Source organism: Rana temporaria, chromosome 8, assembly GCF_905171775.1.
Source record: "Rana temporaria chromosome 8, aRanTem1.1, whole genome shotgun sequence".
Classification (NCBI taxonomy): domain Eukaryota; kingdom Metazoa; phylum Chordata; class Amphibia; order Anura; family Ranidae; genus Rana; species Rana temporaria.
Genome location: NC_053496.1, coordinates 34,723,918 through 34,736,701, shown reverse-complemented (window position 1 = coordinate 34,736,701; position 12,784 = coordinate 34,723,918). Strand labels below are relative to the sequence as shown.

Below are 12,784 nucleotides of genomic sequence, written 5' to 3'. Positions count from 1 at the left end.
GTTGAGAATGTCTGGTGTAGGGTGCTATTCTCTGCCTGTCATTGGCTGTGCAGTACTATGTTAGCCTCCTGGCACTCTCGGCAGGACTCTCTGACCATAAAAATCCATAACAGAAACTACTTACACAGATGGTGTGGCCCGGGGAGCCCGGTATACTGGATCCAGGCCGGGAATAGACACTTTCAGAAGATGACCTTGTGGGCTGCAAAATGAGAAAAAGAAGAGTTAAAGAGTGGAGAGGGATTAGATCCCCTGTCAGGTTTTTATTTTTTCTTGTGTCCTCATTAAGAAGATTCACCCTCTCTATTTGTCCGGTTTACCATTATCATTGAGTGAAAGCAAAAAATGTTTTTTTTTTAAAAGTAATAGAGGGAAATCTTCCAATGGGCACACTAGTTCTGGTGACCTGGAGTTCCCCAAGGGATTCCCTTTAGCTTGCAGGGATTTCCTCTCACTCCCTGTTGTGGCCATGGGACAGTAATTGGATGTAAATCTCTGCAATGGGAGACAGATGGGCAAAAAAAATCTGACAGGGGTAACCTTCCTTTACTCTATCCAAAATGAAGAAAAAAAGTTTTGCCTAGTTTTATTTTAAAGCAGATGAAACAGACACACTAAGAATAAATGCTCCACTGTGCACTAAACGTTGTTGGGGTAAAGAGTCCAGCCCAGCCCTCTGCATGTTGCTGCGGAACTGAAAATGCCAAATTGACAGCCCGCAAGGCCAATCCTAGGGTCATAGGCGCCTGGGTGCAGAAATATTTCTGGCGCCCCCACATGGGTGTTGTCATTTTGCTAACTCCTCCCCTTTACATTTCATTATACATCACATCTGTAGATGGACTAGGCACAGGAATGGGCATCTATCATGCCATAAAATCTATCATGCCATAAAACATCAAGAGCAGGGGCAGCCCAGAGCACGTGTAAAGGGATGCTGGGGATGCCATCCCCCAGCACACTGAACACTGTGACTCACCTCGATTCTCTCTCTGGGCAGCCTGAGATAGAGATGGGAGTGGGAGGCATTCCAACTGGGGTTGGTGGAGACAGGATCCAAGACTCCCAGTGTTAGGAATTCATTCCTGCACATCAGCACTCAGCAGCCACTGAAAACTAGAACTCTCATGTCAGGAAGAGGAGCGGCCCCTCCCCCCGAGTACTGCAAGGCTGGACGGGCTGCCCTATGCTCACACATCAGTTCTGGACAGACACACACCTATGCTCAGAACACTAGTTCTGGACGGACACAAACAAGGAGAGAAGGAGGGAGGGTAGAACTCTGCCACTTCGGCGCCCCCACCTATGCAGGCGCCTGGGTGCAATGCACCCTGCCTAGGATCGGCCCTGACAGCCCAGATTTTGCAACTACCAACATTTTATTTACCAGGGCCTTTGTTTTAATAAAATATATACCTATGGTGGGGTTTACAGTATATTGTAATAAAAATTAAATTCTAACATGTGTGCAAAACATTTAAAACCTTCCCTGGTAGACAATTAGTTAAATGGAATAGGGCCCCAGAGAGATCTAAGAAGGATAAAAGTTACTTTTTCCCCCAAACATGTAGACTTGTGCCCGGCAATAGAGGTAATGCGGCCCCTATAGACACAATGTGGCCCCCTGTAACCTTTGAGTTGTGTAAACAGACTCCAGACTACTGTTGGTGGAAAATGTTCTCCCTGCGATAGTTTCAGCCTGAAGGTAAAATTGTGTCTGCCGGAGAACTTAGAATGGATAGGAAATATAATGTGCTGTGTCAGGTTGTACAATTCTTCGTCTCTAACATGTTTCTGTGCCGAGATTCTGTCTGCAGCCATTTGGACTGCATGGCAAGAAAGGGCTTAATGCCCCCGACACATCCAGGGCTGCAGGTGTTTACCCAGCCGGCGGGTCTGGGACATGACGTCACTTAATTGCCTGCGACAATGGCAGCTGATGACATCATAAGCTATGTAAAGAGCAATAGGAGAGGTAAAAAAGGTTCACAACCAGGATTCTTTAATACAACCTATTATGCATGAACCTATCAGAGCTTATCTTACACCAATCTGACTGAAGAAACCCAAATTCTGATTGGTTGCTGTGAGTTATTGCACTTTTTACATCATCAATGCTTTTTTAGATATTGCTAGCTGTATTCCAAACACTGATTACTATAAAACTTTATTGTTACAACAACTGCATAATCTCCTCCCTCTCCACTCCCAACAAAGCTTTACCACTTAACCCCACTTCCTGGTGGCCCTTTAAGTGGGCTTTAATGCCCCGCATGTGCCTTTAAAAAGTAGTCATACCCCTTGGGATTTTCCAAATTCTGTCATGGTACAACCAAAAATGTAAATGTAATTTATTGGGATTTTATGTGATAGACCAGGGGTCTCCAAACTTTCTAAACAAAGGGCCAGTTTAATATCCTCCAGAATTTAGGAGGGCCGAATTGTTGTCATCAGGAGTAAAAAGTAACCTGGCATCAGTGGGAGTAAACAATGCATCTTTGGTATTAGGGGGTAAAATGGCGCCCTATCACTGGTTTCATTGGGATTAAAAGTACCCCATTGTCACTAGTGTACCATCATTGGTGTCAGTGGGATTACTAGTACCCCATTGTTGATATCTGTTTGAGGAACAGAGCCCCATCATTGGTGTCAAATGGAAGGAATAGTCCCCTATGGTTGGGGTTAGTGGGATTAATAGTGCCCCATCGCCGATGTCAATGGAAGAAATAATGCTCCATCATTGGTATCAGAGGGAAGAATAGTGTCTTGTATCATTGGAAGAAAAAGTTCCCCAAGGGCCGGATAAAGGCAAGCAAAGGGCGGCATTCGGCCCCAGGGCCACAGTTTGGAGACCCCTGTGATAGACCAACACAAAGTGCCACATGATTGTGAAGTGGAAGGAAACTGATAAATGGTTTTAATTTTTCTTTTACAAATAAATGTTACTTTACTTTTTACTTTGATACCCCTAACTAAAATCTAGTGGAATCAAATGCCTTAAGAAGTCACCTAATTAATAATAATGCCGCGTACACACGACCGTTTTTCGGGTTGTAAAAAAATGACATTTTTAATGGTCTAGAAAAAAACAAAGTTTTTTTCAACCCGATCGTTAAAACGACCTTGCCTACACACGATCGTGGGAAAAAAAATGCTCTAGCAAAGCGCGGTGACGTACAACGGCACTATAAAGGGGAAGTTCAATGTGGATTGCGCCACCCTTTGGGCTGCTTTTGCTGATTTTGTGTTAGTAAAAGACGATTCGTGATTTTCAGTCTGTTACAGCGTGATGAATGTGCTTACTCCATTACGAACGCTAGTTTTACCAGAACCAGTGCTCATAACTTGCTTCTGAGCATGCACGTTTTTTTCAAGTCGTTAAAGCCCACACACAAACATTTTTTACGACGTTAAAAACGTAGTGAAAAATTAGAGCATGTTCTAAATTTTTAATGGCCATTTTTTACATTGTGAAAAATGCTCTGGAGCGCACACACGATCGTTTTTAATGACATTTAAAAAAAACGTAATTTTTTACAACCCGAAAAACGGTCGTGTGTACGCGGCATAAGGGTCCACCTGTGCGTAATTAAATCTCAGTATAAATACAGCTGTTCTGTGAAGCCCTCAGAGGTTTGGCAGAGAACATTAGTGAACAAACCGCATCATGAAGGCCGAGGAACACACCAGACAGGTCAGGGATAAAGTTGTGGAAAAGTTTAAAGCAGGGTTAGGTTATAAAAAAATATCCCAAGCTTTGAACATCTCACAGAGCCAGCGGCTCTGATAGGCTTTCCGAGTACAGCCCTCGGGTCCCCGGAAGCTTATCCTCGGAGCGCACGGGGGGTGCGTTCCTTGGATAAGACTGTCTCAGCCAATCAGGTTGGCCGGTTCTGGCTACCGGTAACCTGATTGGCTGAAGCGTCATCGAGGGCGGGAGAAGACATCGAGGGTCGAGGACGTGGATGGCTGACTCCAGTAAAGGTAAGTGCCGGGGCGGGAGGGGAAAGGGGCATTTTACAGGGCACAGCGGCGACGAAGGGCACAGTGACATCAATGGGCACAGTGGCGACAATAGGCAAAGTGGGGACAATTGGCACAGCGGCATGAATGGGCACAGTGGCGACAATTAAAGGGCACAGTGACATCAATGGGCACAGTGGCGACAATAGGCACAGTGGGGACAATGGGCACAGCAGCATGAATGGGCACAGTGGCGACAATTAATGGGCACAGTGGCGACAATGGGCACAGTGGCGACAATTAAAGGGCACAGTGGTGACAATTGGCACAGTGGCAACAATTGATGGCACAGTGGCTGTGTTTGATGGCATGGCACAGTGGCTGCGTTTGATGGCATGGCACAGTGGTGACAATTGATGGCACAGTGGCTGCATTTGGTGGCATGGCACAGTGGCTGCGTTTAATGGCATGGCACAGTGGTGCGAATTGATGGCACAGCGGCTGCGTTTGATGGCATTGCATAGTGACTGCATTTGATGGCATGGAACAGTGGTGACAATTCATGGCACAGTGACTGCATTTGATGGCATGGCACAGTGGTGCGAATTGATGGCACAGTGGCTGTGTTTGATGGCATGGCACAGTGGTGACAATTCATGGCACAGTGGCTGCATTTGATGGGCACAGTGACGTTTCCCTTCTTTTTTTTTCGTTTGCGCCCCCCCAAAAATTTTGAGCACCAGCCGCCACTGCATCCGACAAAAAATGTTATAGTCTGCACATCCAGCTTTTGTCTGACAAAAAAATCAAATCGGCTGTCGAAAGCACCGTACTAACCGAGGCCTTACACAGATTAGCACCCTGCTGCAGCCCTTCATCTTGTGATCTTGAAGTTTCAATCTGATCACTGGTGGAGAAAAGACTAATGCCGCGTACACACGACGCAAACAACGTAAAATGTTAAAACTTCGATGCGGGAACGACGGCCATACTTAACATTGGCTGCGCCATGTATTTGGTGGAATAACTTTACGCCTGAAAACCCCTTACGTAAATCGGCGTATCTAGCTGATTTACACATTCTAGGCGTAAATCAGCGTACATGCCCCTAGCGGCCAGCGTAAATATGCAGTTAAGATACGACGGCGTAGGAGACTTACGCTGGTCGTATCTTAGCAACATTTAAGCGTATCTCAGTTTGAGCATACGCTTAAAGTTGCGACGGCGGGGATTCGGACTTACGACGGCGTATCTACTGATACGCCGTCGTAAGTCAATGTGAATCTACCCCTATGTGTGTCGGAAAACTAACACGGTCGTTTTTTGTGATGGAAAAAAATTACATTTTTCAAAACGTCATTTAAAATGACCGTGTGTGGGGAAAACTTTGTTTTATGTCTTCTGAAAAACGACCCAGAAAAAATTCGAGCATGCTTGAATTTTTTATGTCGTTTTTTTAAAACGTCGTTTTTTGTGTCATAAAAAAATCATCGCGTGTAGCTAAAACGAAGTTTAAAACAACGTTTTTAAACCCGCGCATGCTCAGAAGCAAGTTATGAAGCGAGCTTGATTGGAACAGAGTGCCGCCGTACGTGCTGAACGTAACCGCGCTTTGCTAGAGCATTTTGAAAAAACGATGGTGTGTAGGCAACGTCGTTTTTTAAAATAAAGTTTGAAAAACGTTGTTTTTTTTTCATGAGAAAAAATGACGTTTTTTTTATCACAAAAAACGACCGTGTGTACGCGGCATAAGGAAAAGCTTCCTCCTGCCTGAAGCAGACTGATGAGATCATCTCAGCCTAGGCAACGTCACTGGACAGGAGCCAAGGTGGAGATTTTCTGAACAATGATATTGTTTCTCTATATTGTGATATTTCAGGATTCTATTCATGCCGACTTTTTAATACCTCCATTAAAAAGGGTGGTGGGTCATGTCACAGGGAGATTTTCTAAGAAGCTTAAAAATCTGTGTGCAATAACAATAATGAGTCTGGAAGGGTTCATGCTGCTCCATCCTCACCTGAGCCGCCAGATTCAGGGAGGTGACGCAGGGGTCGCTGTATTCACTGTATGAATTCACTTTCTGGGTGCGGGCGGGGATTACAAGTCAGAGTTATAGAATTAAGAAACACTTTCTACTCATCCATCTGGTTCTACAAGTCTCCAATGGTTCGGTGTAATGCTGACAATATATATTTCACTATGGAACCACCCAGATGATTCATGAGAAAAAAGGTAACATGTTACATAATAAACAGCGGGATGGTGGAGAACATAGCCTTGCAGCTAACCATGTACCACAAGTTCCAGCATGCTTTGGAACCAGCAACAGCCAACTGAACATGAACCTATACTGCTTGCGGAAATCACTGTATCAAGTATGAAAATGGAGCCTTATTTATATACTTTTATCATATAAATATTACCCCTAAGTTCTGGTTCACATCTAGGCGACCTGTCAGGCGACTTAGCCCCCTGACAAGTCGCGCTTCATGCACTGCAATGAAACAGTTCTAATAGGAGAGACTCAAGTCGCTCCGACTCAGATAAAGGTTCCTGTACTGCTTGGGGGCGAGTATTGTGCATTGACTTCTATTACAGAAGTCGTTTGCAAGTAACGCTGTACAGGGTGGCTTCAGAGTAGCGTGACTTTGAAGCTGCCCCAGTGTGAACCGGTGTCCTGACGAGAAATGCCCCCTATGGAAAAATGCCCGCCCGGAACTGCGCAGAACGAAGCCTCAAAACACCTGAATTTATGATCAGCTGTTGTCTCGCGTTGCCGAGGCACGTTCATCTAGGAGAGGGGAGGATAGTTACATGGATGGGGCGGATATTTACATGATGAGCAGTGCTGGGGGCAGAATTTTTATCGATGGCCAAACAAATCCGAAATAAATATTTATCTGCTATTCATTTTGAACGCTTGCGGGCCGTGTTTAGTCAATTGAGGGGCGGCTTTTTTTTATATTAGATAAAGATTTCTTTAGCAGATTTGTTTGGCCAGCGATACAAATTTCGCCCCCAGCACTGCCCATCATGTAAATATCCGCCCCCTTCATGTAAATATTAGCCCCTCTCCTACATGAACTTGTCTCGGCCACGCGAGAACACAGCTGATTGTAAACTCAGCTGTTCTTCAGCTCCGTGCGGCGCCTGCGCTGCTCCACCCGGGCACTATTCGATAGCCTGGCAATTCTCGACAGAACACCGACACTCAGGCCTCGTACAGACAACCCAACATGTCCGATGAAAAGGGTCCGCGGACCGTTTTCATCGGACATGTCCGCTGGGATCATTTGGTCTGATGGTTGTGCACACCATCAGACCAAATTCCCCGCGGACAGGATACGCGGTGACGTGGTGGCGACGTTGCAACGACGTGGTGGCGACGATGACGCGGCGACGTACGCGACCCCGGAAGTTCAATGCTTCCATGCATGCGTCGAATCACTTCGACGCATGCGAGGGATTTCAGCCGAGCGGACATGTCCGTTGAGTCGTACTGACCATCGGACATGTCCGACGGACATGGTTCCAGCGGACATGTTTCTTAGCATGCTAAGAAACATTGGTCAGCTGGAAACCTGTCCGCTAGGCCGGGAATCCGGTCGGTCGGCCCTATACACGACCGAACATCTCCGCGGACCAGTTTCAGCAGACATGTTCGGCCGTGTGTATGAGGCCTCTGGACGCCTGTGTGAACGAGCACTTTATCTTTTTTATTCTGTTTGGTTTTCCTGTTTATTATTACCATTATTTTTATTTTATTTATAAACGTTGAATTCATCCAGCTGAGTATCCCTATTAGTGGCATTACTTGTCTGTAAGCCTGGGTTCAGACTATTGCGAACACAGATATCGCATGTAATTCGCACCCACATTGCGGTGCCGATCAAATGCGATGTCTGTGCAATGCAAGTTCAGCCATACAGTTGTATTTACACAAAAAAGGTGCAGGGACTTTTTTTCCTCGCACTGGAATCGGATCGAATGGGTGTTCACACCCACGTGATCCGATTCCTGTCCAAATCCACAGTTCCCACTGCGATCCATGGGTGTCATTAACATTGTATTGACACCCGCAGCGGTTCGCAGAAGGCAGTGTGAGAGATGCAATGCGGAAACCGGCTCTGGAATCCCGCATCAATACAGTGTGAATCCAGGCTAAAGGCTTTTGATTAGAGGGTGGTCTACTTTGGCTCTGGAGTCTGGACGACCCTTTATATTTTTTTTCTGATTGTATATACAGACCAATGCCCCGGTATTTCTATGAAACATACGTAATCACAGGAAGCTCATTAATATTAATAATAATGAGAAATTGATAATCTTCTTTCTTCTCTCAGGTCTCTGTATATTTTCTCATAAACAAAAAGAGCAAAGAATAAAAAAAAAAAAAATGCAAAGACTAAAATAAATTGACTGTGAGTTGGTGTACGGTGTCAGTGCTGCAGGTCAGGAAGTGACAAGTGAATTCACAGTCGGCAAAACACAACTCGTGAATCAAATATCCCCAAAAGGCCGAGACGGGACCCAGGAGGGTGTCACACAGTGATGTTAATTATAAAGAGGCTAAATAGAGTTATGTCACCAGATAATAACACAATACCTTCCTCTGTCTGAACCTCGGAAATAAGGGAGGTAATCTCTGTAGAGACATGAGATGTAACTGAATGTGTATTGAGGATTTTACAGGCTGAACTGCACTACAATTATCAGCACATTAATATAGAGACATGTATTCAAACTCTGCATAAATAAACAGTGCTGTGCTACTTAAAGTACAATGTGCATAAACAATACAATGAAAACATGAACTAAATATTCCAGTCCATGAAAAAGGATGAGTAAAACAGGTGACAGAAAACAATCCACCATTCGTGTAACATGATAAAGGATGAGATGTTCGAAACCCGCACGTGCAGAGCCCGCCAGGACATTTCCTGATCTCTGCAGCCACGGATCAGAAAAATGTCTCACTGCCTGTGATTCGTGCTGTGCAGTGCCGACTTCCTGGCGGGCTCTGCACGTGCAGGTTCCGAACATGCCTGAGCTCATCCTTAAAGATAATGAAAATAAACGGCACTTGTGCTCTCCTCCACCTGTGTATTAGGCTGCTCACCTCACAATTTGACCCCCGTTTCACCAGCGGGTCAAATAAAGCAGTTCCCCTCTGGGGATATCACAAGGGAATGGCGTAAAGCCGACACCGGAAGTTCTCAATTCGAAACACTTCCTCTAAGTGGTTGACAAGTTCTCCAAGTGTGCAACGATCAGCATATGTATAAAAACAGAATGGCGAGATCTAGTGCCGTTTATTTGGATAATTCTACACGAATGGTGGATTCTTTTCTGTCACCTGTTTTACTCATCCTTAACCGCTTCAGCCCCGGACCATTTTGGTGGTCAAAGACTAGGCCACTATTTGCGATTCGGCACTGCGTCGCTTTAACTGACAATTCCGGTCGTGTGACGTGACTCCCAAACAAAATTGACGTCCCTTTTTTCCCACAAATAGAGCTTTTTTTGGTGCTATTTGATCACCCCTGTGATTTTTTTTATGCGCTATAAACAAAAAAAGAGTGACAATTTTGAAAAAAATCGATATTTTTTACTTTTTGCTATAATAAATATCCCCCAAAAATATATAAAAAAAATCTTTTTTTCCACAGTTTAGGCCGATACGTATTCTTCTACATATTCTTGGTAAAAAAAAATCGCAATAAGTGATTGGTTTGCGCAAAAGTTATAGCTTCTACAAAATAGGGGACTGTGTTATGGCATTTTTATTAATATATTTTTTTTTACTAGTTATGGCGGTGATCAGCAATTTTTATCGTGACTGCGACATTATGGCGGACACATCGGACACTTTTGACACCATTGTCATTTTTACAGCGATCAGTGCTATAAAAATGCACTAATTACTGTGAAAGTGACACGGGCAGTGAAGGTGTTAACCACTAGGTGGCGCTGCAGGGGTTAAGTGTTCCCTAGGAAGTGATTCTTACTGTTAGGGGGCGTGGCTACACGTCACACATCACTGATGACCGCTCCCGATCACGGGGAATGGTCATCAGTGACAGTGTCACTAGGCAGAATAGGGGAATGCCTTGTTTACTAAGGCATTCCCCTGTTCTGCCCTTGCCGACCGCAATCGCGGGGCTCCCGGGAACATCGAATTACAGGGACCCGCGGCCGCACTCGCGAGGCACGTGGCGCGCTGGGCAGCAAATTAAAAGGATGTACCTGTATGCCAATCTGCCTGCCCGTGCCATGTTGTTGACGTAAACAGTCGTGCGGCGGTCGGCAAGTGGTTAATATACTGATTCCAAAATACTCTGCTCTGCTGGAGGACTCTGCTCCTTCCTCTATCTAACTCTCATCTCCTGAAATACTCTGCACTGCTGGGGGGCTCTGCTCCTTCCCCTAACTCTCCTCTCCTGAAATACTCTGCCCTACTGGAGGACTCTGCTCCTTCCTCTATCCAACTCTCCTCTCCTGCAATACTCTGCACTGATGGAGGACTCTGCTCCTTCCTCTATCTAACTCTCCTGTCCTGAAATACTCTGGTGGACTCTGTTTCTTCATCCTGATTGGATGCAGGTGCTGTTCGTTCAACTATTTTCTCCCATCTTCTTTCACAATAGTTGATTGAAAAATCAACTTTTGTTGAGCCCAGGTAGTGCCAAAAGGGCCACCAATGGAGTGAATTTCAGCAGATTCAATTTTGATTCATGTATGGCCAGTTGAAGCTCTACGAGTAAGGCTCTGACATTAAGATTTGCCTCGAACACACCCAAGTCCTGTTATCAATAACAATAAATAATTCTGTGATTTCCCAGAACAAAACATTCTTTAGTTCTGTAGAACAGCCAAGATCAGAGCAGAATGATCACTTTCATTGTGGCTCTGAACCAACCTCTCAGAGTTTCCACACTCTGGTCAGCACAGAGTTCATGGCTGATAATTGGCGAGCCAGCCGGAGACTCACAGATATTATGAAACAATCCACAACAGCCCTCCAAGAGCTTCTAACTGTCATGGGACACTCAAGGGAAATCATACATGGGCCGATGTATAAAGCCCTGCAAAACTGTTGCTTCCAATAATTTTACAGATTTTACTAATTTATGAGAATTTATACAGAAAATGATTTAAAGTGTATATTACCCCTATATTTAACATTGCAACATGGCCACCGGTCTTCTAAATGTCCCTCTGAGGTTTCGTTTTATGAGTTTAGTATTAAATAAATGTATTTCCTCATCACAGAGGTATGAAACACCTCGTCAAGGATGGGAGGCCACTTACCCGCAACTTCTCCTCTGCCTTGGTGCTTTGCTTACAGTCGGGATGCCAGACGGTGGAACCTGCAGGAAACAGAAGAGACAACTTAGAGTGAGGTGATAACAGCTCCCACGGGAGGATTCCGATTGGTCAGTTCCACAAAATGCGATAACAAATATTCAACAGGTTGGCCAATCCTAAAAGGACCCGACCCGCTCGCGACCTGGTCCGAAGCTCCAATTGCAGCCTGCATTCCGGTTTCAAACAGCCCCACTGGTAATTTGGCTATATATAACTTTTGTGACCCCCAACGAGCGCCGCAGGAGCCACAAAAGAAATACACCCGTATTTATGTATATATGGACAGGGAGGGGGAGCTGGACGAGCGCTGACACAATACATACAGTGAGCATCTCCTGTTTACTCAGCGGCCTCTGTAATAGGAACTCCCGTCTCCTGGGCTGCCATTGGACGACTGATCTGTCTATCATAGGAGGCGGGACTTTGTATTAAAGAGGCTGCCAAGAAAACAGGAGATTCTCCTGTATGTAATCTGTTGACGCTTGTCCCGCCACTGTGCCCTCCGAGGCTGCAGATGGGCATCGATCAGGCTGCACTGATGGCAATGGTAGGGCTGCATTAATGCAATAGTGAGGCTGCATTCATGGCAATGGTAAGGCGGAATTCAGGCAATGGTAAGGCTGTATTCATGGCACTTGTGAGGCTGCAGCTGGGCACTGATTAGGCTGCATTGATGGGCACTAACCCTTATTATTTTTGGGCAGTGTATTAGTGCTTGACGAACAGACTTAGACTGAATTTTAATGGTTCAACGAATGTCAGGCAAAATGGTCGGCCCTCACGCACGTTCACTTCATCAAATCTGGCCCTCTTTGAACAAAGTTTGGACACCCCTTCTTTTAAGGCCATTGCTGCCATCGATGTTCATCCTCTATACTCAGGATCAAGGCTGTATGTAGCTATCGTACAATTGGACATATGCATGATGACACCCTTTGTACAAGCTCTACCTCTTGCCATATAATTATTTTAGTAAGAACTAATGGTAGGATGGTGTATTGGAGGATTTGCATTCCAATTTGCACATCTACCTTTTAACTGTGCAGATCAACAAATAAAAAGAAGCAGAGATGGCTTATGAATTATAAAGTATCCCCTGACGGTTCTCCACATCCCCTAGCATAAAGAGTCTCCCAACTCTTCTAAATGCCCCCTCCCATAGACAGCCTTATGACTCTTCTCAACATTCCCTCCTATAGAGAGTCTCCTGACTCTTCTCAATGCCCCCTCCCATAGACAGCCTTATGACTCCTCTCAACATTCCCTCCTAAAGAGAGTCTCCTGATTCTTCTCAATGCCCCCTCCCATAGACAGCCTTATGACTCTTCTCAACATTCCCTCCCATAGACAGCCTTATGACTCTTCTCAACATTCCCTCCCATAGACAGCCTTATGACTCTTCTCAACTCCCCCTGAGACACAAAATTTCCAGAGGTGGCCACAAAAGGGA

General features: G+C 45.2%; 1 protein-coding gene across 22 annotated transcripts in view; it reads right to left on the bottom strand.

Moving 5' to 3' along the window:
• The window catches only part of ABLIM1 (actin binding LIM protein 1), a 297,962-nt gene that overhangs the window by 97,383 nt on the left and 187,795 nt on the right, over positions 1 to 12,784 (bottom strand). For all 22 annotated transcript variants that reach the window (XM_040361545.1, XM_040361549.1, XM_040361556.1 and 19 more), the window contains 2 exons: positions 11,278 to 11,336; positions 125 to 202 (listed from right to left, as the gene is read on the bottom strand). In XM_040361545.1, the coding sequence (XP_040217479.1) occupies positions 125 to 202; positions 11,278 to 11,336 (137 nt within the window). The remainder of the gene's footprint in view (positions 1 to 124; positions 203 to 11,277; positions 11,337 to 12,784) is intronic.